This window comes from Mastomys coucha, unplaced genomic scaffold (genome assembly GCF_008632895.1).
Source record: "Mastomys coucha isolate ucsf_1 unplaced genomic scaffold, UCSF_Mcou_1 pScaffold1, whole genome shotgun sequence".
NCBI lineage: Eukaryota > Metazoa > Chordata > Mammalia > Rodentia > Muridae > Mastomys > Mastomys coucha.
The window spans coordinates 58,032,442-58,060,433 of NW_022196891.1; the positions used below are offsets into that span (position 1 = coordinate 58,032,442).

The following is a 27,992-nucleotide window of genomic DNA, read 5'->3' on the forward strand; positions in this document are numbered from 1 at the left end:
ATATTTATGTTCATTTAAGAAAATACTAGTAGTGATGTATTATTTTGAAATATACAGTTAACATGTTTTATTTAAAATTGATATTGAGAAAAACATGTATTTTCAGTATTGCTGTAGATAAGCATCTACATAAGACTGTTAAATTGATTGTTGTTTTATATCAAACAACTTTTATAATACTCATTTTTATTGTTATATTATATAAATTTTAAGGAATATGACAAAAAAGATATTGTAGGTATTGAAGAGGGATCTCTTTGAGGAGTTGGGTTACAAAAGGGAAACAAGAATGTGATTTAATTCTATTTACTTAAAATATGTTTTTAAATGTTAACAAATTCAGATAAATTGAAATCATGTAACTTTTCTCATCATAATTCAATAAAAGTTAAAAAAAAGGAGTTGGGTATAGATATTAATTTATTGTAACCATATCTTGGTATATAATGTTTGAAACAAAAGAAGTACTTACTGCTCTGTAAACTTAAGGAATGAGGTGCAGTAAGTGAGTAAATAACAGGTAGTAGGGTATCAGAAAAACGTGGCTCTGCTTTCTGTGCATTTCCAGATGATCATCCTTGAACTGCAATGTTGCGGGAAATATTAAAAAAGGAACCATATACATTTCAAACAATTCTTCATTATAATTGATTATTTTTGTTATTCCCGTTTAACAATTCTTCTGTAGGCTCAAGAGTCTATAGAAATCTCTGTATTTGTTTCTTTTTTTTTCAAAACTGTCCCCTTTATTCAAAGCATTCTTTTCTCATCCAATATGCCCTGACTCCAGTTCCCCTCCCTCAATCCCCCAGCTCTTTCCCACCTCCTCTCCCATGCAAGTCCACTCCCTTTCTGTCTCTCATTACAAAAGAACAGCCTTCTCAGAGATAAGCAAGCATGACAAAATCAACTATAATAATATTTTTAAAAGTCATCACATCGGTGCTGGATGAGGAAAACGAACAGAAGGAAAAGAGCCCAAAAGAAAGCGCAGTCAGACCCACCCGTTCATGCACTCAGGAGTCCCATAAAAATACTAAACTGAAAGTTGTAATACATGCATAGAGGAGCTAGTACAGACTCAGGTCGGCTGGTACTTGCTGCTGCACAAAACTCTACTCCAAAATGTCTCAACGACCTCAACATAAAACCAGATACAGTGAACCTGAGAGAAGAGAAAATGGGAAATAGCATTGAACACACTGGCATTTGAGATAACCTTCTGAACAAAATAGCAACAGCACCAGCACGCAGACCAACAGTTGGTAAGTGGAACCTCGCGATACTGAGAGCTTCTGGGAGGCAAAGAACACCATCAATCAGACAAAGCGGCAGCTGACAGAATGGGAATAGATTTTTTGCCAACGCCACATCTGATGATAAAGGACCAATATTCAAAATATATAAAGAACTCAAAAAACTAGATATCAAGAAGACAAATAATCCAATTAAAATGGGGTACAGATCTAAACAGAGAATTTCCAACTTGAGTAAAAAGACTATATGGGGAAAAAAAAATAAAAAGTAACAATGAAATGACTCCTAATGGTCCTGATATTCACTATACTCATAGATCAGTGCTTCCTTCAGACAGTATCAGACAAATTCCCTCCTACAAGCAAATGCGAATACAAAGACCCACTGCCAGATATTACACAAATAGAGAGACCTTGGAAAACAACAATCTAAATGGGATATCTTCATCAAATCCCTCCCCTCCTTCTCTCCCCCATGGAAGAGAAGACAGACAGAGTGTAGGAGCCAAGGGGATGAAAGACACCAGGAAACAAGACCCTCTAAATCATCTGAGCAAAGCTCACATGAATTCACAGAAATCTCTGTATTTTGTATGCATTTCTTCTCTATGCTCCTTAGTTAATTCTATCACATATCACTTAACAATTTTCCTTATTCCTTATGATTCATGGGTCCTCACTAAGGCCTGCTCTAGCTGTATATGCATTACTTCATTGAATCCTCACAACAATCCTATAAATACCAGATATTAAGTCCATTTTACAAGCAAGGGAACTGAGGATAGAAAGTCACTCAGGGTCACAAATGATTGAGTAAGTCTGAAATATGGACCCCATTTCTCATTCCATCATGATTATGTTCTTGTCAAGCGAAGTAAGTGCTAACACTCTTCCCATAGCCTGACCTCCTATTGAGGCTACATGAGTGCAACATAATTCTCTATGAATGTGGACCTCATAGCTATTCTGAACTGTTCTCTTGGTCCTAGACTCCATAGGGAAGTTGGTCTATGGAAGATCTACAATAATCAATCTTTCTCAACTTCATCTGAATCTAATTCAGTACTTTCGAAAAATATTTGCTCCACAACATTTACTATCACTCCCCCTTAATCATTATATTATTATAAAAACAACAAACCATAAAATGTTTGCCCCACACTGTAAACACAGCTCTTTCTATCTGCTGGAGAAGTACACACTAAGTAGCGGCTGGAGGATCAATGGCAGAGTTCCTGCCTTATCTAAGCAGAGGTCTGGGTTTTGATTACTACCTATGCCTAGAGAGAAACTGAAAGCACACAACCATAGCCTCGCTTTCTGAAACGATGACATCACAAAACACAGCTGCTTTGAGGGATATAACTTTGAAGGTTACGGAGCAACAAGAGGTATGTGTAAGGTAAAACAGCTGAAACAGGAGCTCATGCTTTAGTGTACAATGTTCTCACAAAGCACACCTGAAAAGAATGCCATCCCTCATAGAAAAACCTCCAAGCAGAACCTGTGCCTTGAAATTCTAATTTTACAGAATTAAATGACAGAGAACTTTTTCTTAAAAGCCAAATCTTTAGGAAATTTTCTTCATACTTTTCCCCTGTACAATCTATGATTTCTGAAACCTACTATAAAGAAATTCTGTTCAAACTGAACTCTTTGATTAGTCGACCTTAGCAATCTCACAGTTCTCTTAATAGAGAGAAAAATTTAACCAATGGACCAAAATAAGAGACTAACAGCTGCTGAATCCTGACGAACAAGCATCAAGCATGTAGCACTTCTCATGAAACCCTCTGGGTGTTTATGATCTTCTCTCTGAGCGCTGGTAAGCTTAGATGTGCTCACCACCAAGGCACATAAATACACTCTTGGCTACAAGAGCTTACTGCCTCATTTCTACTAGCATAGAAAAATAAGGCAGACATTTTTAGAACTATGTCATTATTCATCTTTTTATTCTCCCTAGTGATGATGAGAAGATAATGAAATTAAATATACTATTGTACTCCTGTCAGAAAAGTGTTATGATCTGAATGCCTACAAAAGACATCTGACTAGAGTTGCACATTGCTATACTGTTTCTACAAAAATGGTTTTGACAAAGTGTACTTATTATAATTGGAATTACATTAAAGTTGTCATATATTTATAAATGGAATGTGAAAAATTATTTATTATATGATTTTAATTATACAATGCTAGTCAGTATCAAGTAGCAACTAATAAATACTAATCATTCTATAAATAAGCCATAAATATTATGTATACTTTTAATAAAACATTCTGTAACAGATTTCAAATACTGCTACTAATAACAAGCAGTATTAAGCAAGGTAGGCATCTACCCAGTATCGCTTCTCTCTTTCTTCTTCCTTAAAAGTCAAACTGGGGACTTTTAATCCCAGAGAGAGGGTTCATTGGTTGAAAGCAACATACTACTCCTCCAAAGACCAGGGGTCCACACAGAGTGGCTCAGACCAGGGGTCCACACAGAGTGGCTCAGACCAGGGGTCCACACAGAGTGGCTCACAAGTGCTTGTAACTCAAACTCCAGAGACTTGATAATCAGCCTGTAAAGGTGACTGAACTCATATGCACATACCCACATACAGGTATATGCATGTGCACACAATTAAAAATAATAATAAAAAACAAATCATTTAAAAAGATTAGTAGTCTTTATGTAGGTGATTGTCATATATGTAAGAATGACTAATGTTCCATTTGTCTTTATTAAAAAAACACCACAAAAAGATCATGACTATACTAACACTTGCTGTGACTTCAACTGAGGTCTTAATGGGATTCTGTTTTGATGGCTACACATTGCATTGTGGTTCAGAGGCAACCTGAACTTGTGGAATCTGCATACTCAGGGTGAAATAATTGTAATTCTCATGTATTTACTCTCAAAATATACTTTGGCAGTTTTCACATGTTAGGATGCATGAATTTACATGTTACCTAGTTTTAATTTAACCCTCATAAAATGCCCAAATGTCCTAAGAATACAGTGTTGAAAGACACCACATATTTTAAAGAAATAAACAGTTGATCTTCAAAAAATAATTGTTGTTACAGTAATTAATGATGAAGCAACTACATTGTAAAGGAGATCCTAAAGAAGTCTATTCTGAAACATTACTACATGACTTGACTGCTGGAAACTATTTGCATGTGTGCATTGTTAGAAAACTTCTTGGACTAGGGAGGTGCTCATTACATGAACATAAGAGCTTAAGTTTTGATCCCCAGTGTCTACGTAAAAGGCTGAGCATGACCATGCATCCCTGTGATCCCAAGAGTTGGGGATGGAGGTTGGTAGAGGCTACAGAGTTTCCAGGGTAGCAGATCTAGACAAATTGGCAAGCTAGATGTTTGGTATCTTACTATTGCTATAATGAAACACCATGGCCAAAAGCAAGATGGGGAAGAAAGGGTTTATTTGGCTTAAACTACGATATAACTGCTCATCATCAAAGGAGTCAGGACAGGACCTCAAAACAGGGCAGGAGTTTGGCAAGAGAAGCTGATGCAGAGAGAGAAGCTGATGCAGAGGCAATGGAGGAACAGATGTTCTTCCTAGCTTGTTCTTCATGGCTTGCTCAACCTACTTCCTTATAAAACCCAAGACTTAGGGATGGCACCATCTAGAATGGACTACCGGCTTGCCTATAGCCAGATCTCATGGAAGCATGTTCTCAACTGAAAACTGAGTCATCCTATCTGATGACTCTAACTTATGTCAAGTTAACATAAAACTAGCCAGTGCAGTGAAGACTCTGTCTCAGAAAAAAAAAGGTGGAGAGCAATAGAAAGAGTCCTGATTATGGTTTCAGACTTATGTACAACACACAGAGAAAAAAAAAAAACTTTCCTGAATTAGCAGCCCTCCCAAACAATTAAAACTTCTTACATTGCCATACTCAGTAACCTAAATTTGTAAATTTTTAAATCTAAAAACTTGTATAGAGAGTTACAGAGATTTTGGAATAAGTTGGTAAAAGATGCATTAAGAGTACTTCATTCATTCATTCATAAAAATGCTTAAAGCGGCTGGGAAGATGGCTCAATGGTTAAGAGCACTGGCTGCTCTTTCAGAGGAAATGGGTTCAATTCCCAGCACCCACCTGGCAGCTCACAACTGTCTATAACTACAGTTCTAGGAAATCTGATGTCCTCACACAGATATACATGCAAGAGAAACAACAATGCACAGAAAAAAAAATAATTAAAAAAATAATACTTAAAAAGACTGAAAATACAGATGAATGGTAGACACATGCATGAGTGCTTACATTGTTACTCATACATCCCTAAGAAAAAGAGACAGGAGAGGGGAGAGGGGGCAGGAAAGGAGAGGTAGGAGGGAAGAGTGGAGAGGGGAAGAGAGAGAGAGGTTGAGGGAGGAAGGGAGAGAGGGAAGGAGGGAAGAGAGAGAGAGAAAAAGAGAGGGGTAGAAAGAGAGAGGGGAAAGAGGAGAGGAGAGAGGGGGGAGGGAGAGAGAGAGAAGTAAAGCACAAGGAAAAAAAAATAATTTCCTAGCCTAAACTCAGCAACATTCTTGGTGGTAGGGGCTGAAAACACTTTTACTCTTCTACTTGGTTTTATAGGTCTTTTTCAGATATAATAAAATGACATTTTATGCTTTTAAAACTGATTTAGAAATTTCAAATTTCTGCTTCATAATAATGCAAAAATGTAAATAATGACCCATATTGATGACTCTCCCTACAGAAGCACATTAAAAGAAATAAGAGTGGGGAAATGTACAGCTATAGAATGTAGGTCAGGAAAGGAGGGGAAGGAAGCTACCAGATGCTCCTAACAGATGTGGTGCTTGTTTGGGGGATAATAGAAATAATCCTGTAGTCTTCCTGGCCACCATGAAGCCATTCTTAACATCCCCTCCATTGAGCATTAGGACAATCTAATCTAATACATTCGAACTTGCCCAGGACATAGGAAAAGGAAAAGACTGGAGCATTGATGCAAGCCAGGGAGAAAATTCCCAGGAAGAGATTTCACACTGTTCTAACATCTTGTCACAACACCATGCAAGAGCCAGGAGCTGAGAGAACGGTAGGTCACTTGGCAGCTTAGTTTACATAGCTTCTCTGTTTGAACCCAAATGCCATGTCAGGACCCTCAAGATGGACTCTGAAGGTCAGTGGACTTCTTTGTTCCTTGGCCCAGTGTACTCATATTGGTCTATCTTCTTCTCTGCTTCCCACTATTAGCTGTTTTGTTAATTGGCCAGTTGAAGATGGGCCACTGAGCCTAAGTTTTTAGGGATGTGAGGCCCGGGCTTTGATCCCAACAACCTCAGAAATATTCTGAAATTATAGGGAACTGAAATTTAAACATAGTGAATATAATAAAGCATTGTGAATATAATAAAAGCTGCTGAACTGTTTATCTTTAAATGACAAATTTTATGTTATATGACAGTTATCTCAGTAGAATAATTACAAAAATTAAAAGATACATATTTAGTATTGAATGCTACTTTGTAGTATATTTTAAAGCAAAGATTTTCATTTTTATCCTTTATAACAAGTCTAAATTTCTGCATCTTATGAATTATCCATAATACCTTAATATGATAACACTTATGCATAGTAAAAGATGTATACATATATTAGAAAATTATTCTCATGAAAATTTTTATTGATCATACATGTGTAGATACAGTGATATGATTACTAGACTATATTTACATGTAAGCAGCATGTTACAGTGTTCTTCTGGTGACTGTTCATAAGGCAGTAGGTTCTATTACATCCTTTCTTCTACCAAGATTTCTAAGTTCATACTTCTTAAGATTTCAAACTTCGAGAAAAATGTAAGATTCTATAGTATAATATTATTATTTAAAACTTCCTGAGGATGTACTGTAAGTCCATAGTGTGATAAAATGGTGATTTTATTTTTACAGCTTTCAAGAAGACTTCTAGATCAAGATACTGAGTAGCAAAAAAAAAAAAAATTATTATTGAATATAATGTATGAAAGGTATTTGGAAGCAGAGGAACTACATTTCCCAGGTTGCTTTTCTCCTGTAGTTCTGTCTGTGAGTTACTTTCAGCCAGTGAAGATCGGAGAAAGGTTGGTAGCCACCTGATTTCTCTCCAGTCTGGAAGAGTTTTACCAAAAGTAAAGCTTTAGCTTTGCCCTAGGCATGTCATTCTCAATGCACACTGTAGGATGATCTTTTTCTTGTGTTGTGTTGTGTTTTCATTTTGTTTTTGTTTTTTCCCCTTGCAGAAACAGTAGCTTCTTGGTCTCTGGACCAGCTGGTGGCAAGCTAAAACCTTTATTACCACTTTGCTCTTTCAGTTCTTCCAATGTTCCAATAACTTAGATCCTTCATTAAACAGACTTTGAAATGCCAATTTTCCTGACCACAGTCAGCTTGTCTCATGGTTTCTGTTCTATCTTTAATGTTATATTTCAAAAGAGAGAAAGAGAAGCCGGGCCTGGTTCTTTAAGCACAGCACTTGTGAGGCAGAGGAGGTGGATGTCTGTGAGTTTGAAGCCAGCCTGGTTTACAAAGTGAGTTTCAGGACAGCCAAACCTGTAACATAAAGAAACCCCATTCCAAAAAAAACCAGAAGGGAAAGGAGAGGGAGATAGGGAGGGAGATACTGAGTTGGCCAAACTTGAGAGAAAGGCTACACTGTTCCATTTTGCTAAGTTGTATAAGACTTATTTCACCAGCAACTAATTGAGGGTCGCCATGGAAAGACCTTACTAACATATACACCTTAAACATATGCATTCTACATAGGCTGCCACCCTCAAAACTCTTTCAGGTCACACCCCAGGTTATACTTTAAACAAGGCAGGGAACCACAAGTGCTGCCACTTGGGCAGATGGGAGATTTACACAAAGATACTGCCATAATTATTTCTTAAGCACATCCCACGTTCATCTTGCCCACTTGACAGGCTTATGCTTCTCCTGATAAAATGACAAGGGACTTTGTCTTAGTTAGGGGTTTATTGCTGTGAAGATAACATGATCACAGCAACAGGAAACATGGCAGTGTGCAGGCAGACATGGTACTGGAGAAAGAACTGAGAGTTCTACATCTTGATCTGCTGGCGGCAGAAGGAAACTGGGACGCACTGGCTAGAATGAGTTTATAAGACCTCAAAGCCCACCTCCAGTGACACACTTCCCCCAACAAGGCCACACCTACTCCAAAAAGGTCACATGTGTAAATAGTGGTAGTCCCTATGGGCCAAGCATTCACTCACATGAGTCTGTCAGGGTCATTGCTATCAAACCACCCCAGCCTTAACGGGAGATAAGAACTTAATGATGAGTGGGACCCTGTACTGCCCCCATGAGCTACACAACAGAGACATGGAGTTTGAGTTGGCGATTGACTACTTATACATCAGGGCTGTCTCTGTTGTTAACTGTCAAAGGAATGCAGACTAACTGCAAGTCAATCTTGGTCAAGCATCAGCAGAAACTTTCTCCACAAGCCTAAACTTCAATTAAGATACAAAATTTTCTTTCTTTCAGCTTTACAAGCTCTGTTAGTAAACTATATCTTTTTTTTTCCAAAAGGTTGTTAATGTTATTTATAGTAAAGTAAACTGTGTCTTATAAGCATACTGGAGGCAATGCTCCTTGAGCTAACTTCAACTCCGGTAACTTAGTTTTTCCTAAGCAAGTTTATTAGCAAGTCCTTTACAGCATCAATTTTACCACTTCAAGTTTTTTCTACATCAGAATTTTACAATGAAACCAGGTATAAAGTACTCAAAACTATTATAGGCACTATTTACCACATCTAGCAAGTGTTCAGAATATAATAAAACACTGACAGCATATCACCGATTGATTTTTTTTTAAAAAGTTCAAGGTACTAATAGGTTAGTAGAGCTTTCAAAACAGAATTTGATGTTTCTTCATGAAAACGTTATTAGAATTTCCTACCTTGGTGATAAGGATTCGGTATTTATCCAGCATTGCCTGGTTGTCATGGCATCCTGCTAATAGCTGCCATACTTCTGCCCTTAGCGCCTCAGGAACACCACTCTTTACCAAGGTGAATAGCCCTTTTGGTCGGCCACCAAGGTTATTGTGCCTGAGAAATGAAGAAAATAAACTATTCATAATCCATGTCCTGAACTGCTGTTGCTATGGAAGTAATATTTATTAGTTGTAAAAGTGTAAGCCTAGCCTGGGAAGGTTCCATGCCTCAGTGCAGGGGAATGCCAGGGCAGGGAAGTGTGAGTGGGTGGGCAGGCTGGTGAGCACCCTCATAGAAACGGGGAGGGAGGATGGGATAGGAGGTTTCTGGAGGGGAGACCAGGAAAGGGGATAACATTTGAAATGTAAATAATAAAATATCCAATGGGAAAAAAAGTATAGCCTGGATGAAAAGAAAATTGACTAAGAGCACTAACCAAAAGTAGTGCTTAAGCCACAGTGACATGTTTAACTATTTTTTCCTCTATTTCATCCTATATTTTGTTCAACCATGTTATTCCATCTTCGGGAAAATTTTTTTCACCATATCATTTATATTTTTCAATTTCCATATGATGATTATATATTAACATATGTATTTGGCTTTTGTTTATATCCAACATAAAAAAAAAAAAAAGAACCATTTAAGTCCCTTGAGATAGCTGTAACGGCAACTTAAGTGTGTTGCCAGAGAACAGCCTGAGATCTGAAAGTGAAGTAGAAGCCTTTCACACCTTGACAGTGCCTACTTTGTTATGGTCAGACTGAACTGAGCAAGTGAAAACCTAAGTCCTACATGAAAATCAGAATGAAAAGTGCAAACCGCGGTTTCTTAGAGGCCCACATCCTTCTTTCTGGGAAGCTCCCTGCCTAGTTCACTGTTTCCATGTGAACATGGTACAAAGGACCATCCACATTTAAAATACCCAAGGTGAACCTTACGGGAAGAGGTCCTCACGGTCCAGATTTGTCTTGTTGGTCTATTTGAACCACTAGTGATGCCTTATTCTTTCCTAAAAACACCTAAACAACTGCATCTTGCTAAAGTGACAGCTTATGTTTATCAGTCTTATCATTTTCTCAAGGGCTGTTTATAATCAGAAAAAAGGCAAACATTTGTTCTCTAAAGCCAATGATTACATAGTAGCTATGCTATAACTATCAACAGCCATCTGGTCAAGAAATTGAATTACAGTTCCAGCCTCATGAATGCAAGTTCATGCCTCACCTCTTTCCTGACACAGAGCTATGGTGGAGGCCTTTTTGTTCAGACCTTTCTCATTTCTTGCTCACTATGTCATAGAGCTGACCCTGATGTAAACACCCAAATCCAAAGCTTGATAATGTATCCCAATTTGAACTAGCATACCAGGCTCTAATTTCAAGTTTTAAAACTGAGAAGTCATTGAATCCATATGTCTCTTTTACATAATTGGTATCCCACATGCTTCTCCAAATTATGCACACCCTTCTATCACCAGCCCAGACCCAAGTTTTGGCATCTTCCTCTGAAAATATGTTCAAAGGCTTTGTGTTTCCAACATATTGTCCTAATCTAGATATCTCTGGAGAAAATCATAATGTTCTGAACATATATAGTAAGTTAAAGTAAACTTATCACATCAGGATTTTGTGGAAATCATTAGATTTATGACCATTCTACTTTGATTCAGTTAAATACTTGTGGGGAGGGGATTGAGAGAAATAGAAAATGAAAACTAGTAAAACTGATGAGCTCAGATCAAAATGAAGTAGAAAGACTTAGTACATGAAAGATTTAACAGTATAAAAGAAGATATGCTGGTAAGGGAAAAAGCAGGATTCAAAATAGTATATAGGTGTTATTCTAGATACACACTATTTTTAACCTGCTTTTAAACATCTATGACTTTAGAAGAACATATATAGTATATATATATGTATGCACATAATATAATTTAAAAGTCCTTTAATTTTGATATTCTTTTTTAATTATTTCACTGATGCTAAAATCTTTTATAGAGTTAATATAAATATTTATACTTATATAAATATATTGATATATTTATACAACTATTATTTATATAAATGTAATATACATAATAAAATTAGCTTCAAATTTTTAAACTGCCTTTATATATTTACATAAGATCTAATTTTAGTTAACTTAAGCTAACATGCTTAATGTGTTCCACAAAATATGGCACAGAGAAAAGTACTAATCAGTTTTCAAGAAAAGAATAATTGAATAAACTATTTGATGCCTAGAACTTCCTTGAAGCTTTTTCTTTATTATCCAACTGACTCTGAGACTCTTCAAAAACAGTATGCCATAAGAACTCAGACTGGGGGCTGAAGGAAAGGGGGAATTTGAGGCAAAAACTTCAAGGAAGTCAGTCTCCTGCCCTGCATTGTCGCCTGGTACCCCTAACTCAGAGGTAGCCCAAATATGTCCTCATACTCGTGTTCTAGGTGCCCACCAAGATATGATTTATTAACAGCTAGACAAAATTGAACATTGCTCTCTGACCTTACTAATGTTCCAACATCCTAGCCAAATCCTGGCTTAGAATTTACCCACCCAGACTAATTGCCTCTGGCATTGTGGGTAGGGCATTGAAGTTTACAGAATGGGAGACTTATTCCAGGGCAAGGTCAAGTAAAATCCTCATTCTCAGTCAAGTACTGCAGCAGAACCACTCCTAGGAATTAGCAAGAGACTGTCTCTACTTGCCCAGAAGATTAGATTAGCATAGTGGGCGTTTTAAATAGGATAGGCGGGACCTTGAGCTGAGTGAGTGTGTCAGTCTGCACTCAGCAGTCAGTATTCAACATTCGAGATAGAGCCTCTGTCCTCCTGGCTGGCGCACCCGCCTCATGTAATTTTTAAGAAATACATTCAGATAGCACACTTCTTTGTGTCGTGTCTGTCTGTCACCAGCCGAATCCCTTGCACACCTAGCCAGAACTCATCGTCCCGTGGAACTAGGGCTCTCCGCTGAAACCCGGTCCATGGCTGAGAGCACTGGCTGCTCTTCCAGAGGACCTGGGTTCAATTCCCAGCAACCACACCGTGGCTCACAGCCATCTGTAGGGGATCTGATGCCCTCTTCTGGTGTGTCTGAGGGCAGCTACAGTGTATTTATGTGGAAAGCCGCTTGAGCCGCGCCCCGAGACAGCCTTGCTGCCCTTGGTTGCTTCCCGCATTTGGTGACCTATCCGCTTTTGCCACGTGGCCCATTGGGATTGGCTAAACTTGGGAGTGCTTAAAGGCCGAGGGCTTTGCCCTTGGTGCTGAAGACTGTTGAATAAACTGCTAAAAGAAGAGCTCTTGTGTCACGTCTTTCTTGCTGGTCTAGGCGGACGCAATATACGTATATAGATAAAAATAAATAAATAAATAATTTTTTAAAAAAGAACTCAGATTGTTTATAAAATCATGTTCTTTATAATTCAATATAATTCTGAATATACTTTTCGATTAGAAAAAAAATATGGTTTGAAGGTTGTTAAATTTATGGATTCCCGAGGTAAAAGACTAGGCTAATTAAAAGCAACCAACCATGTGAGTACAAAAATTTTAAGTACATTTACAACCAACCCCTCCTCATCCTCATCACCCATACCTCAAAAAACCCTGCAGAGGAGAGAGCAAAAGAGTGTAGGACAAGATGATAGAAGACACCAAGAATACAAAGTTCCTATGACCTCACAGAGACTGAAACAGCATGCACAGGCCCTCATTTATATTACGGCTTCCAGTTCGATGGTTTTTAAGGAATTCCTGACATGAGAACCAGTGGGTCTGATTCTTGTGCCTTCTCTTGGGCTCTTCTGTTAGTTTGTCTTGTCCAACTTGGATCTCATAGTTCTTGTTTTATTTTATTTTGTTCTATTCTTTTAAATGAATGAACAAATGAAAACCTACACACTAGGATAAAGGTTAACAACTGAAGTGCCACTTATACCTGCCAGGTGAGGGAAAACCAGTGTTCTCCAATGGAGTGACACTGCATATCTCACCCACTGCATGACAGGCCTCACGTTCATGAGCAGGTGACATACATATAAAGGACTACATACTTTTGTCTGTGCTTTTATTTGGTTATAGCTCAGAGTTTTCTTTTTCCTTTTGAGTGGTCTTTTTTTTTCTTGGTTTTTTGTTATATTAGGTTTTTGTTTATTTTCTGAAAAAGAACTTAAAAAGTTGGGTAGAGAGAGATGGGTAAAGGATCTAGAAGGACTTTGGGGAGAGAAAGACTATTATCAAAATATATTTAAAGTTGGGCTGGAGAGATGGCTCAGAGGTTAAGAGCACTGACTGCTCTTCAGAAGGACCTGAGTTCAAATCCCAGCAACCACATGGTGGCTCACAACCATCCGTAATAAGATCTGACACCATCTCCTAGAGTGTCAAGAGAGCTATGTGTACTTGCATATAATAAATAAATAAATAAATCTTTAATATATATATATATTTAAAGTTAAAAACCATTTCAAAAAATATAATAGTATTTTTAAAAGCTCCCCAATATTATATGAAGTGAATGAGAATGCTCAGAGTGAGTATGCCTATTTTGTTCCAGTCTTAGGATTTCGATCTTAAAGAGAACAGTACAGCCCCACGGTGGTGGCACACTCTTTAATCCCAGCATTCTGGAGACAGAGGCTGGTAGATCTCTGAGCTTGAAGACAACCTGGTCTACAGAGTGAGTTTCAGGATAGCCAAGGCTACACAGAGAAACCCTATCATGAAAAGCAAAAAATACAAACAAATAAACAAACAAAAAAACCAATAATAGCTATATTTTGTAGGCGCCTATTACAGATCTGTGAACACTCCCTCAACTCCTTAGTTTGCTGAGTCATATAACAAGTGATGAAGATTTTTAAAGGCTTTTAAATGCATCTATTGAAATAATTACACTATTTTTCTTCAAGTGATGATATGGCAACTTACTAATTTATTTTCAAATGCTGACGCACACTTGATTTCCCAGAATAAAACACATTTAGTTATGCTCTATTCTCCTTTTTCTTATAAATTACAGATTTTGACACATTCTTACTATTGTTGAGGACTTTTAAGCCTATGTTCATAAGGCATATATGACAGTGGTTTGTCATAATATTTTAATTTGGTTTTGGATCAGTGTATGCTAGTGTCATAAAATTAATTCAAAATAATTACCTTCTATTTTCTGAGAAAGACTGAATAAACTTAATAGTTCACCTTTTATAACTGTTTCATAGAATTTTCTAATTAGGTTTTAGGATTTCTTTGTTAAGAAAAATTTTTGAAGCACGGGTTGGATATTTAACTCAGTTGAGAGAATACCTGCTTAGAATGCATAAGGCCCAGCACTGCATAAACCCCTTATACTGGCACATCTGTAACGCCCTATCCTGGCACATCTGTAAGGTAGTATTTGGGTGGCAGAGGAAGGAGAATCAGAAGGTCTTGTTATAATTGGTTACATTCAAGGCCACGTTAGCTAAATGAAATACTTTCTCAAAAAAGAAAGGAAAGCATTTCAATAAAAAAATAAATTCAAAGATACCAGACCATAAAGGTTGTTACATTCGAGTAACTTTGGCACTCCAGATCTTTCCAGGAATTTGTTCATTTCACCTGGCCTTCAAACTTGGGTTATGAAAAATAACTTCTGCAAGGAACTTAAATAAGAACCCAGACAGACAGACAGACAGACAGACATGAAGGGTGTCTAAGAATCACATTTTAATTTTTATGTCTTCTATCAAGGGCCTGTGTATTCAGCTAGTAGAGGCCCTTTCTGTGCAAGCCTGGAGACCTGAGTATGACACCTGAAACATACATGAAGGTAGAAGAAGAGGACGGGATCCAACTTTGTGGATCCCATCCTGCTAGCACCATACATGCACACCCTCATACACACAATCATGCATACAAACACATTAATAAATACATGTATTTATAAATTTATTAATAAATAAAGGATATTAAGGTATCTTTTCATATTACCGTTTTAAATTTTCTTAATTGGTATAAAAATCAACACTAAGTATATACAGGTAAATATTTTAATAAAAAAAAATTTCTTACCATCTTCCTAACAATTCTCCCCAAGAATAAAGGATCTTCTCAGGACAGTCTTTTGACACATCACCTGTTCCACTTGAAAGTTCATTATCACTCTCTACAGAAAAAACAAATACACAGTATATAAGATATAAATACTTTCAAATCATAAAACCAAAGGTATGGCTATGTATCTACCAAAAGCAAGCAACTAGTGCCCAGATAAAATTTTCAAATACTTTTATGAAAACTTTTACCCCTCGCCCTAGAGGCCTTGCAGGTGTGGCTGCTGCATCACATGTGCATCAGTAACTGGCAGAGGTGAGAGGCTATGTCTGCCCTCAGTGTTCTGACCTGTGAACATCTGAATGATTGATTAGTAGCCAGCCAGAAATGACCTCCAGTCCAGACAAGGAGCTATTCTAGATGACCACTGGTCCAGCACCAGGCAGACGTGGGAGGGCACACCATGCCCAGAGCCATAATGTATGAGAACATAGCACTCCTAAGACCACTCCTGAGAATGACCCCACACACTCAGAAACCCTTGGATGCCTCTAAGAGGAGCAAGTAAGTGGTGGAAGGATGTGATCACAATGAAGAGAGGCAGAACTAGAGACTCAAGGGTAGTGATGTGAGTAGCTACTGATGCCACTTGCAACCATGGTCTGGGTCGGTGGCCCTGCAGCAGCAGAGGTCTATAACCATCAAAGGCCAGGAGGATGTCCTTGGTCTGGGCTGCCACCCAGGAGCATATTAATGTCTGAGGGCTGTGCAGAACTGGCCCAACCCCTCACCAGGACTGAGCTGGCCCTAAGGGCATGAGGGCAGGAGCCCTGTCTCTGCCTCTCACCTGCTGTAGCACTCAGGAAAACAGGTCCTGTACCCCACCTGGGCAGTGCAGTAAAACTGACCCGATGGCATGACAGTCTGAGATCTGGCCCCTCAACTTGTCTGCCATGAAACAGCAAGGGCAAGGGAGAGATGCTGTACACAAAGGTAGGAGAGCTGCCCCTGTCCCTTACCTGCTGTAGTACTCAGAAGACCAGGCCCCCCGAACGTTATCTGGGCAAGCACAGTAGAACTGGCTCTGGCAGATGAGCTGGTCTAGGGAGGTCTTTTGTCTGCTGGGCAGTAAGCAGGATACAACTTAGGCCCTAGTTGCTGGGTTGTGGGGGAAAGGAGGAGGGGTGTTACTGATCAGCTAACCCTGAGGGCATGAGATCAGGAGAGCTGGTGGGCTCACCAGCTCAGATACCTCTCAGGCCCATATCCCAGATCTCCATGACACAGGGCAACAACAGCATATCCAAGTCCCAGTGAGGTTCTAGTATTGATAGAGTAGCAGAAGGTATATATGCCTAGTATTCGACCAATGACTCATTGTAATGAGCATTTGCAGACAAAGGGTGTGGACAAAAAGGGTATACTGTGGGACACACTATAACTTCCACAATGAGTTTCTTGTTTTCTCTATCACAGGGGAGGTTGCGTATGGTGGAGTACACGTACAAGGAGAGGGAAGGGTGAGTAGGATTGGGGTGCATGGTGTGAAATTTACAAAGAGCCAATAAAAAGCTTTTAAAATTATCTGCAGATAAGACTCTACAGGCAGAGATCCAAAGACAATAGTTTAAAGCTCATTGTGATATCAGCAGATGGCAGAGTGAGAGGTCTTGGGTCTCATTCCTCCCTCCAAATAGTCCATCCATCATCTATCCATGTATAAGAAAAACTGGGAAAGCAAGCCCTTGGGATACTCACATAGCAAACAAACCTGAACAAAACCCAAATGATGGGTTATGAGTCTCACCCCAACAGTACTCTCTCCCTTCTCCCTTCTCTACATGGGCACACAGGGTTAGAGAGGACTTCCCAGTGCTCACAATTTCACCCCAGAAAAAGATATCAGTCAGTCATGGGTTTCCTGAGTATTACAAGATGCCAAGGCTTATCAATCCTGTTGTAAGTTGGTAAGCAGTTCCCACAAGGATCTATGTGAAGAACAGAACTTAAGATACTACAAAAGGCAATAACCAAACATAAAAAAAAATTCACATCTGGGATATACAAAACAAACATTCATTTAATTAATAAAAGTTTATTTTGGTAAGCTAAAAGACATCATCATGGCCATTCAAAAAATACAAAACTCACTGAGAAAATGTGCAATTATTTTAGAGTAATAACAGAATAGGGGGCATAGTATTTAAAACCTAAGCATCACTCTGGATATAGCATAAAGACAAAAGCTAGACCCATTCTGGGTCACATAAGCAGCTGTGAAGTGGGTAACAAGCTCATCAGGGCAAATGGGAATAAGAGGTTTTGTTCTAAAGCTAAAATAAATGAACTTTCACTAGTATCAGAAGAACAGTGAGTGCAAACAAACCATTGAAGATCCAGTACTACAGTATCCTAAAGAAGCATCCCAGGAAACAACTACCACATATAATCCCTACAGTCTCACAGAAAAATAGGCACCGTTGAGAATGGAGACCATTAAAAGTTATTTGTCTTCCCACATATCAAGCACTAAGTAAATATTTACAAAACATAGTTTTCACTTTTTAGTGTTTTATTTCTGGTATATTCTAATACTTTAAATGTATGGATACGCTGAGGTGGCGTGGGCACTAAAGAGACTGCCCCCAAGATCCCTCTGCTGCCCCTTGCCACCTTTGGTAGGTGGGAGAGCTGGCTCTCCTCCTTGCCAGTGGCAGCCTTGAGTGAGCTACATGGGACAGTGCTGGAGAGCTCACCCTGTGGTGTGTGTGCAGGAAAGCTGCTAGGTTGACAAACTCAGATATCACCCAGGCCCAGATCCAGGGATTTGAATTGCTCACCCAATATCTACCCCATTTAAAAAACGGATGGAGTACTCAAAGAGGCGGGGTAGCTCCGGGTAGCTTTGCAGATCCAAAGCTACAGAATCTCCATATCACAGGGCAACAACAGAGTATCTGAGAGGAGTCCTAAAGAGTATCCAATATTGATAATGTAGCAGAAGCCAGAGGCCTCCAACCAGACCAATGACTTACTGCAATGAGCATTTGCAAGTGAAGATGTGTGGACAAAAGGGCATAATGTGGGCTGCACTGTGAAACATTACAGCTTCTATGATAACATTTCTGTTTTGTTTTATTTTCATTTTTATTTTTTATTTATTTGGGGGAAGAGGTTGCAAGGGAGGAGGCAGATAGAAAGGGATGTGGGAGTGAATGGGATTGGGGTGTATGATATAAAATTCATAAAGAATCAACAAAAGGTTTTATAAAAGTATGGATAATGATGTTACAGGGATTCTTATATTTTAAATAGTCTCTATTGCCATATATATTAATATATTATTATAAATTCTTACTAGTTAGTTAGTCATAAAATTATCACAGATAACAACAATGAATTCTCATTCTGGAAATATCCAATTACTTTCCATCACTGATTTCTAAGAAATAATTAATTACAGAATAAGTGGCAGTGAGTTAAAAGTTAAATATTTGAAACAAAAAAAAAGAATTTCAAAGACAGGTCCTAGTTTGCCTTTCTATTGCTGTGTTAAACACTATATATGACCAAATGCAAGCTGGGAGGAAAAGGGCGTATTTCATCCTATACTTCTATATCACAGCCTGGCAGGAAACTCAGTGCAGAAACCTGGAAGTAGAAACTGAAGCAGAGACCATGGTAAGCCAGGCTTGCGCTCAGTGACCTCTCTTAGGCAGCCCAGGCCCACCTCTCTGGGTATGGTACCACCCACAAAGACCTTGGTCCTCCAACATCAATTAACAATTTAAAAAAAATGTCCCCTCACCCCAGAAATGCCCACAGGGATATCTAATGTAGACAAATTCTTCAGTTGAGTTTCTTTCTTCCAAATCTGTCAAGATGACAAGCAAGATTGACCATCACAAAAGGGAACAGACGTCTACCGAACACCTTCCTTTTCAAAAGCAATCTGACTCCAGGCGCTATTATATAGTTTATAAATGTCGTTTTATAGACACCGACTCATTTATCATCTCTATCATTTAAAGAGTTTGCCCACTTTGCAAATGACAAAATTGTAGCACAAAAGGGTTAAATAATTTGTTCAAGTCATTTGTTAAGTCATTTGCAGCCTGAAAATGACTGACAGAAAGATAAGAGTTCAACCCTAGCTGGAATCCAGAGTTAAATATTCCTTCTCCATACAATTTTCCATAATATATTTTACAGAAGAGGTCGTATTGGGCATTTAGAAGATACCAATATGTATGTCAAATGACAATTTCTATTAAATGCTAGAAGCCAGAGCCAAAACTGAAAGAGCAAAGCCATGTAAAGCAACATGCCATCAAACACTTACATCTGGGCCACAGATCAAAAGGACAGGAGCCAAAAAGTGTAATTACCCTTGTTGTCCAAGAACAATGAAATTAACATTTAAGTAACCCCAAAATGTATGCCATATCTGTCTTCTTTGTAAATACTCATTGACTGACCAATGGAAAAAAAGAAAGTGGAGCAAAGAGAGATAAACTACTGTATAAGGTTAAAGCAAAACTACTAGATAAATGAAAGACAAACACAGAGAAGGGAGAATGAAAAAGAAAAATGAAAGACCAACAGCCACAAAACACACAGCAAACATGCCAGTAAGTGGAAGAACTCGACAGAAAAAAAGAGAGACTCTACCCCATCTATACAGCCTAAAGAGTGTTGACTTTCTCTTGAAACACAGATTAGGGATTATTAACCCTCTTTTTAGGTTTAATTCACTATAGATAAGTGAATATAAATATTATAAATAATAAAACTATATAAACATTTAAACTCTCCTCCATGAATAAAAAAGGGAAGAAGAGTCAATACAACTAGAGAAAAACAAGTACCTTTCAAAAATTATCTTGAAAAATGTCACTATCCTTTAAAAGTGTGGACCCTTGTAAATTGAGCATAATACAGTAGATAGTCCCACACTCAGGAGGATGTGGGTGGAACACATTAAACTTGATGGCTTATTTTTAAAGAAAGAACAAAAAATTGTGGGGAAGTAGAAAGTTAGTGGTAGATCTAGGAGAGGTTAGAGAAATAGGTATGAAAGTGAATGTCTTAGTCAGGGTTTCTATTCCTGCATAAACGTCATGACCAAGAAGCAAGTTGGGGAGGAAAGGGTTTATTGAGATTACTTCCACATTGCTGTTTATCACCAAAGGAAGTCAGAACTGGAACTCAAGCAGGTCAGGAAGCAGGAGCTGACGCAGAGGCCATGGAGGGATATTCCTTACTGGCTTGCTCAGCCTGCTCTCTTATAGAACCCAAGGCTTCCAGTCCAGGGATGGCACCACCCACAAGGGGCTCTACCCCCTTGATCACTAATTGAGAAAATGCCCCACAGCTGGATCTCATGGAGGCACTTCCCCAATTGAAGCTCCCTTCTCTGTAATAACTCCAGCCTGTGTCAAGGTGGCACACAAAACCAGCCAGTACAATGAATATATTCAAAATATATTTGATCCAGGAACTTCACTTCTAGAGTCTTAGTATTTATCAATAAAATGTTTAAATTATGCTTATTAAATTAATTTTAATAAAATATGCATTTTTAATCAGTGGCCTTGAATATACATACAAAGCTCTGTAAAGGACATAGTAAAGGAAATTATATTTAATATATTATGATAAACTGTGGAACCTGAAAACAAGCTTTCTGGATGAAATCAGTTTCATAACTTGGTAGCTGTGGTCATGGTCAAATATCACTTAATTCTTCTGTGCTTTGGTTTTCTTTCTTTAAAATCAGGAAAACCACATTGCTTGTTTTACAGATGAGTTGTAAGAAATAGGCAAAGAACTACAAGCAATTGCACCCCATAAGTGGCAGAAAGAAAGAACTCTGCAGATAGTAGTCATCTTGATTTTTAAAATGAGCACTAGTAATACAAAACATTAGGGCACCAGTATAGGATGTGAAAAATGGCTTGACGTAAGCGGAGACAGTAAGCAACCTTTTCTGTCTCAAACCTTACGAAATGCAAGGAGGTGAGAGATAGGATAATACAGCATTCTACTTCCTTAGCTAATTTCACCCCTCAGAAAACTAGCTAGTCCATTCTGCCAAAGTCCAGCTTTAACATCCAGGGTAAATTGAAAGAGGACATAGAGTCAGCAGCTGATAACTCAGCAGACTTCTCTGAGGGAACAAAGCTTGATTGTCTGAGGCCAGTGAGAAGGGTAAGGGAACACACACACACACACACACACACACACACACACACTCTTGGTGGATAAAGAGAGCTTCAACAAACTCCAACCACTTTGCATATATAAATATAGACATAAACATAGACATAGACTACACACACACACACACACACACACATATACATACATACATTTTGTGGATGGAGCAAAGCTCCAGCTGCTTTATTTTTTCTCCCACAACTTATATATCCCAGAAAAGTCTTTCAAGCAGTATAAAAATTACAATGTTATTACATTATATTTTTCTTCTAGTGAACAATTACAATGATTATACATAAGAAAAGAAAAACATGTTCCCCAATACCCTCACATGATCTAATGTTTTACATGTTAAGATTTTAAAATAAGACACAATATTCCCAAGAACCCATACACACTAACTAAGCAACATTATAGATTAACAAAGGTTAGAAAACAAGGTAAGTTTCTCAGCCAGTTTCTCTTATTGAAAGGCTGCAATCTGTGGTTACAAAGAAAGAAGCATTGTTTTATTATTTATCTTAAAAAAGAATCTTATAATCTAAACCTTTATATAAAAAATAATCAGTCATTTCTACTTTAAATTCTCAGGGTACACATTTATTCATTACAATTTTTTTATTAAATCATATCAAGAAACTGAGGGCAAAAATGGGTACAAGAAACCAATCATCACCTTGATCCCCAGCCCAGCTTTAGCAAGAGATGCACTTCCAGTGGTGCTACTCAGGCTACCACAGTTCTTGTACCCTGACATTAAAACATCCCTTGCTCAACAATCAAAAGTGTGTCTTTGCAATTTGTTCCCCAAGATTTTCTACAACAGAGCCACTAGCAAAAACATCTTAAACTAACTATACAACAATATACATCACCAAATTCTTTCTAGGGATGGTAGTTATCGATAACAATCTACATTTCTAAGATTTTGCCAAGGGTGGTGATTGAATCATTAAGCTGTGCCAGCAGCAATGCTTGAAAAAAAAAATAATAATCAAGCACTGTTCTTGTAAGTGCCAATGACACTGCCCAGCGAGTAGCTAGAAACCCCTCAGAGTTTCTATACATCTCATACATTATGGGGGAGGGGGTGTGACCATGAAGGCACCAAGTAGAGCAAAACTCCACAACAGTATGAAGTCTTAAAGACACGTAGCCCCTTGGGGCTCTGCCTCTCAGAGACACATCCATTATGGTTGCGCTAACTGGTCAGCTGCATTTCATGAGTTCTAAATCTGTTTTGCTGTTCTTCTTGCATGGCCCTCAACACGTTTCTATTTAGTTCATCCTCGTGTGTGTGTGCGTGTGTGTGTGTGTGTGTGTGTGTGTGTGTGTGTGTGTGTGTGTGTGTGTGTGTATGTGTGAAAGAGAGAGAGAGACACAGAGAGAGAGACAGAGACAGACAGAGAGAAAGAGAGACAGAGACAGAGACACTATAATGTTTCCATGAAAACAACTGTTTTCAGACACTAATTCCATGCTTTCTAAGCCTCTCCTGATACCTGTTTTAAGTGCCACAACTATGTCTTAATTAGTAGAGCTTTGTTTCTGCTGTTTTTGTAGAACAGTTCATAAATATGCAATAGCTTGGGGAAAAAAAAAAAAAACAGAAAGAAAAAGGTGAGGAATCAGATAATGTCCGTCAAAACATGCAAGTGCCCAAGTTTGGGGACTATAACTCATCAGGAGAGCATTTCATCTTTTGACTAATATGAAACCAAAACAGAAAAAAAAAAATCTGTTTCCGATTTCTGAAAACACAAAGATGAACCTGACTGGAGTCCAAACACCTGGCCAATATTTAATTTAAGCTTGCTTCAAATCTGGCTTTAAGTTATGGTGGTAGTCTTATTCTCAACTAGTATAATTAATATTTTCTGGAGGCCCCAGCAAGATTCAGTCCACCAAATTCTAAAGCTGAACCTTCACTCTGTAACTCCAGGGCTAAGGGTCAGCTTTAGAAGGCAGATGTCTTCAGACCAAGACTCGAAGGCTACATTTGGTCCATGAACTATCAGGGCGAACTCCTGTAATGAGAAAAGCATAAGCATCTACAGAGGCCCCATAGTTAGTAACAGTCTTGTTCTGTTCTGTGGAATGTCTATCTGAGATGTGGGGGAGGTTCAACAGGACCCCAACATTCTCCTGTCCTGGGCAAATAGTGAGACATGTCTACCCTTCTGGTTCTGGTTGTTTGGAAAGGTTTATCTGTTTTGCACAGAAAGTTTGGTCTGTCTGTTTTGTTTTGGAAAGTTTTGTTTATGCAACCAAAAGACTACTTTCTCAAATTTAAGCATACCTGAAATGGAGACAATGTCTTAATCCCAAAACAGAAAACTAATTAAGAGAAAATATTTACAAAGTACTAAGCACAGAGCCTGGTACCCCATAGCACTATAGTGTTAGCTGCCCATTTTCATAGTTGTTGCAATTGAATCTCTAGTTTTCTGCCTATCACTTCAGAGTAACTGGAAAAGCATTCCAAGTTTCTTTCACTCTTATTGTTCATGGAGTGCAGGAGCCACTGTGCAGTACCAAAAGAAAATCAAGTTAAATTTTTAGATAAAACAATAAACAGCATGATTCTTCAATTAAGCTAATTAAGAGTCCTCTTTTTGGGGGCTGGAGAGATGGCTCATCGGTTAAGAACACTGACTACTCTTCCAAAGGTCCTGAGTTCAAATCCCAGCAACCACATGGTGGCTCACAGCCATCTGTAATGAGATCTGATGCCCTCTTCTGGTGTGTCTGAAGACAGCTACAGTGTACTTACATATAATAAATAAATCTTTAAAAAAAAAAAAAAGAGTCTTCTTTTTTTTTAAGAGTCCTCTTCTAACTATGGCTACATCCTGCTTTGGGAAAAGAAAGAAAGCAAGAAACTATTCCTGGCAACAAGGAATTTCCTACTCATGACAAGAACATTCAGAACAAAGTATTATAAAAAGAACATGTAAACAATTATACTATACATACAAATATATATAACATCAACATACATATGTAATTTTTAATTGAAAATAAATATTAGGATCAAAGAGTATCAAATGTCACCTTTTTCTTTGCTTTGTCTTAAATTAAGGTCTCTCATTACATAGCCCAGACTAATCTTTGAATTAATAACAATCCTGCTTCAGCCTCCCAAGTTCTTGGATTATAGGTCTTTTGTTAACCAATTAATATAAACATAAATTAACTTATAAAATAAAGAAATGATATAAAAAGAAAACAGTAATAATGTGACAACTGTAAATTTTCAGAAACCTTTTTTTTAATTTTACTTGAGTAAATAAATTCTTACAAAAAATTAATATATAACATATAACATATATATATATGTATATATATATATATATATATATATATAAATTCTTCTAACTACATAATTAGAAGGTAGCCAAAAAGTTTATAAATCATGTATAGGTGTACAAATCTAAAAATTTAATGATGATACCTGTCAATCTAGAAAATCAAAGTTACTTTTCACTGTTTTAACTTTATTATTATTATCATCATCATCGTCATCATCATCATCTATAGTGGGATATATCATCATCATCATCATCATCATCATCGTCATCATCATCATCATCGTCATCTATAGTGGGATATGCACCATTTATACTGGAAACAGAGCAGACGACAACTTTTGGGAGTAGATTCTTTCCTCCTACCATGGGACCCAAGGACTAAACTCAGGTGAGTAGGCTGTGCAGCAAATACCTAAACAAGCCACCTCTCTGGCCCCGTAGCAAAGTTATTTATTTTGATAATTTTAACATAATAATATTATTAGGACAACCCAAAATTACAGCTGAATATGTATGGATAACGTCATAAATAACAGACCCAGAGTATATGTGACATACAGGAAAATTAACATACTTGGAAAAATCATTAAAGTCAACATGAAAACTTTTTCCTCAATTTTCAAACTTTTACAACATTTCTCACCATCAAAAGTAAGGTGACTTATTAGAAAGAATATATTCAGAGCAGAGGAAATCAAAGTCTGAGTAATTTCTTCCCAACTAAATTATGACCATTTTAATTCTGAATCTAGTTACAAGTTTCTAACTAATAATCTCTATAGTTACTAAGCCAAAGTGATTAACCAAAAAGGTATTATTAATTGGTGAAAACTGTCAAAGATACACAAAAGAACCACAGCAGCCAATAGACCCTGCCTGAAGGACAATTACAAATATTAAGCAAATTCCCCTTAATCATAAATCTAGTGTGTAGATTTTAACAAATTATTTTTAAAATTTCTATTTGAATTCTATTTAGAAATAGATATTTCTAAAATATCTATTTGAATTTATTATTCATGCCTATTTTTCAGAATAAGTTGAAGGGTACAGGAAGGGCATTCCTGGAAGATTAACAGAAAGAACATACATAAACAACTAAGAAAAGATTATTTTTAGATATGTCATTCAAGGAAAGACTTCTTTAATGTAGCCAATTAATTAGAAAAAAAAGAAGTTGGAGGTAATAAGAAGCAAAATCATGTGAGAGCAGAAAGCAGCAGCTCACATTTAACCACTACATCATCTACAGGGCAAGATGCTTAAGTTTTCTAAAATAGAGATCATGCTCTTCAATCAAGAATGGAACTCTTTAAGAGAAAACACATTCAAAGCAGTAAGAAAAGTAGTACCTAAGGAACAAGTTAAGGCAGCCATATAAAGTCAGGCCATCAAGGGTATAACGAGATCAGGCTAGAAGCTACACTCAGATTTTATGCAATTCTGTTCCAAAATACACACCGTCAGAAAGAAATCCTATTGAGTTACTGAGAAAATTAGATAATTAAAATGATAAAGACAAAGAAATTCTCTACATCCATCTGTATGTGCATATACAAGGAAAGGAAAAGTGATCTAAAGGGAGGAGATGTTTAAATGTCCCCTAGTGTCAGGCAGACTGCTGGCTGGGGGAAGGTAGGGAAGGGGGTATCAGTAAGTCTTACTCAGATCTGAACCTTGTGAACTGCAATAATGATGGTGTGGCAAGATATACCCACTGGTGCCATACTGACATACATATTATCTGGGAAACCAACCTATTTCTGCTTATATTTAAGATCTCCACTAAAGACAAAAACAGATTCTTCCTACTGCAAATCTGGCCAAGAGACTACCGCTGGGGAGCTCCCATTTGCAAGGAGTGAACCTATAATTTCTGCCAAATGGACAAAGTATCATACTGACCTCTAAATTCATAGCTTTCTATCTCTAGATTAGTGCACATCTCATAGTTCATCATAGATCTCATTGTGCAGTAGACAGTGCTTAACACAGAAATTCACATAGAATAAGTGTAGTGGAATGTTCAGTCATGCATGGGACCTCTATGTCACACCTTTCCCAATGCTCGAGGACTATCATGAAAGACATAGCAGAAAGATTTTAAAGCCAGGCAGTGGTGGTGCACGCCTTTAATCCCAGCACTTGGGAGGCAGAGGCAGGTGGATTTCTGAGTTCAAGGCCAGCCTGGTCTACAGAGTGAGTTCTAGGACAGCTAGGGCTACACAGAGAAACCCTGTCTCGAAAAACCAAAACAGATTTTAAGAACCAGAAGCTGAAAAAAATGAAACAGAATCCTCTGGATATGGCAGGATGACTGCACTCATAAACTCAGAGCAGCTGTGGTCACCGACACAAGACATACACAGGATCAGGGTAGTCAACATTCTAGCATGGATGAGCAGGGAGTTCACAACTCTCCTCCTGAGGAAGGTTAGTTTTGTTTAATGGTGTGTTCCCCTGATAGGTCTACTACATTTTAGTGGATGGCCCACACCCATAATTATACTGAAAGCACAGACTGGGACTCTATAGCTTACTGGAATTACAAAAAGAAAAGCACATGACATTGGGGGTTAGGGAGGTGAGGGTGAATCTGAGAAAAGGAGGAGAGAAAGTAGGAATGGATATGATCCAAATATTTTCTATGAAATTCTCAAAAAATTAATAAAAACATTTGCTAAAGTTTCTATGAGATAAAAGGGGAAAGACTGTAGTGTGAAAGAAATGGGATCTACTTATACAGAGATTGTGGGTGTACGTCACATTAGATTCTACTTATACAGAGACTGTGGGTGTACATCACAACATTAGATTCTACTTATACAGAGACTGTGGGTGTACATCACAACACTAGGATCTACTTATACAGAGATTGTGGGTGTACATCACAACACTAGGATCTACTTATGCACAGACTGCTGGGTGTACATCACAACACTAGGATCTACTTATACAGAGACTGCTGGGTGTACATCACAACACTAGGATCTACTTATACAGAGACTGCTGGGTGTATATCACAACACTAGGATCTACTTATGCACAGACTGCTGGGTGTACCTCACAACACTAGGATCTACTTATACAGAGACTGCTGGGTATACATCACAACACTAGGATCTACTTATACAGAGACTGCTGGGTGTACATCACAACACTAGGATCTA

The 27,992-nt window shown here is 37.9% G+C and overlaps 1 protein-coding gene and 1 non-coding gene across 8 annotated transcripts in view; one reads left to right on the forward strand and one right to left on the reverse strand.

Moving 5' to 3' along the window:
• The window catches only part of Rabgap1l (RAB GTPase activating protein 1 like), a 723,114-nt gene that overhangs the window by 530,918 nt on the left and 164,204 nt on the right, over window positions 1–27,992 (reverse strand). For all 7 annotated transcript variants that reach the window (XM_031386689.1, XM_031386695.1, XM_031386710.1 and 4 more), the window contains exons 12-13: window positions 15,311–15,404; window positions 9,211–9,361 (exon numbers count right to left, since the gene is read on the reverse strand). In XM_031386689.1, the coding sequence (XP_031242549.1) occupies window positions 9,211–9,361; window positions 15,311–15,404 (245 nt within the window). The remainder of the gene's footprint in view (window positions 1–9,210; window positions 9,362–15,310; window positions 15,405–27,992) is intronic.
• Window positions 15,546–15,678, forward strand: LOC116072221. Its single transcript, XR_004111361.1, has one exon. It is a non-coding gene; the product is annotated as a small nucleolar RNA SNORA17 (small nucleolar RNA).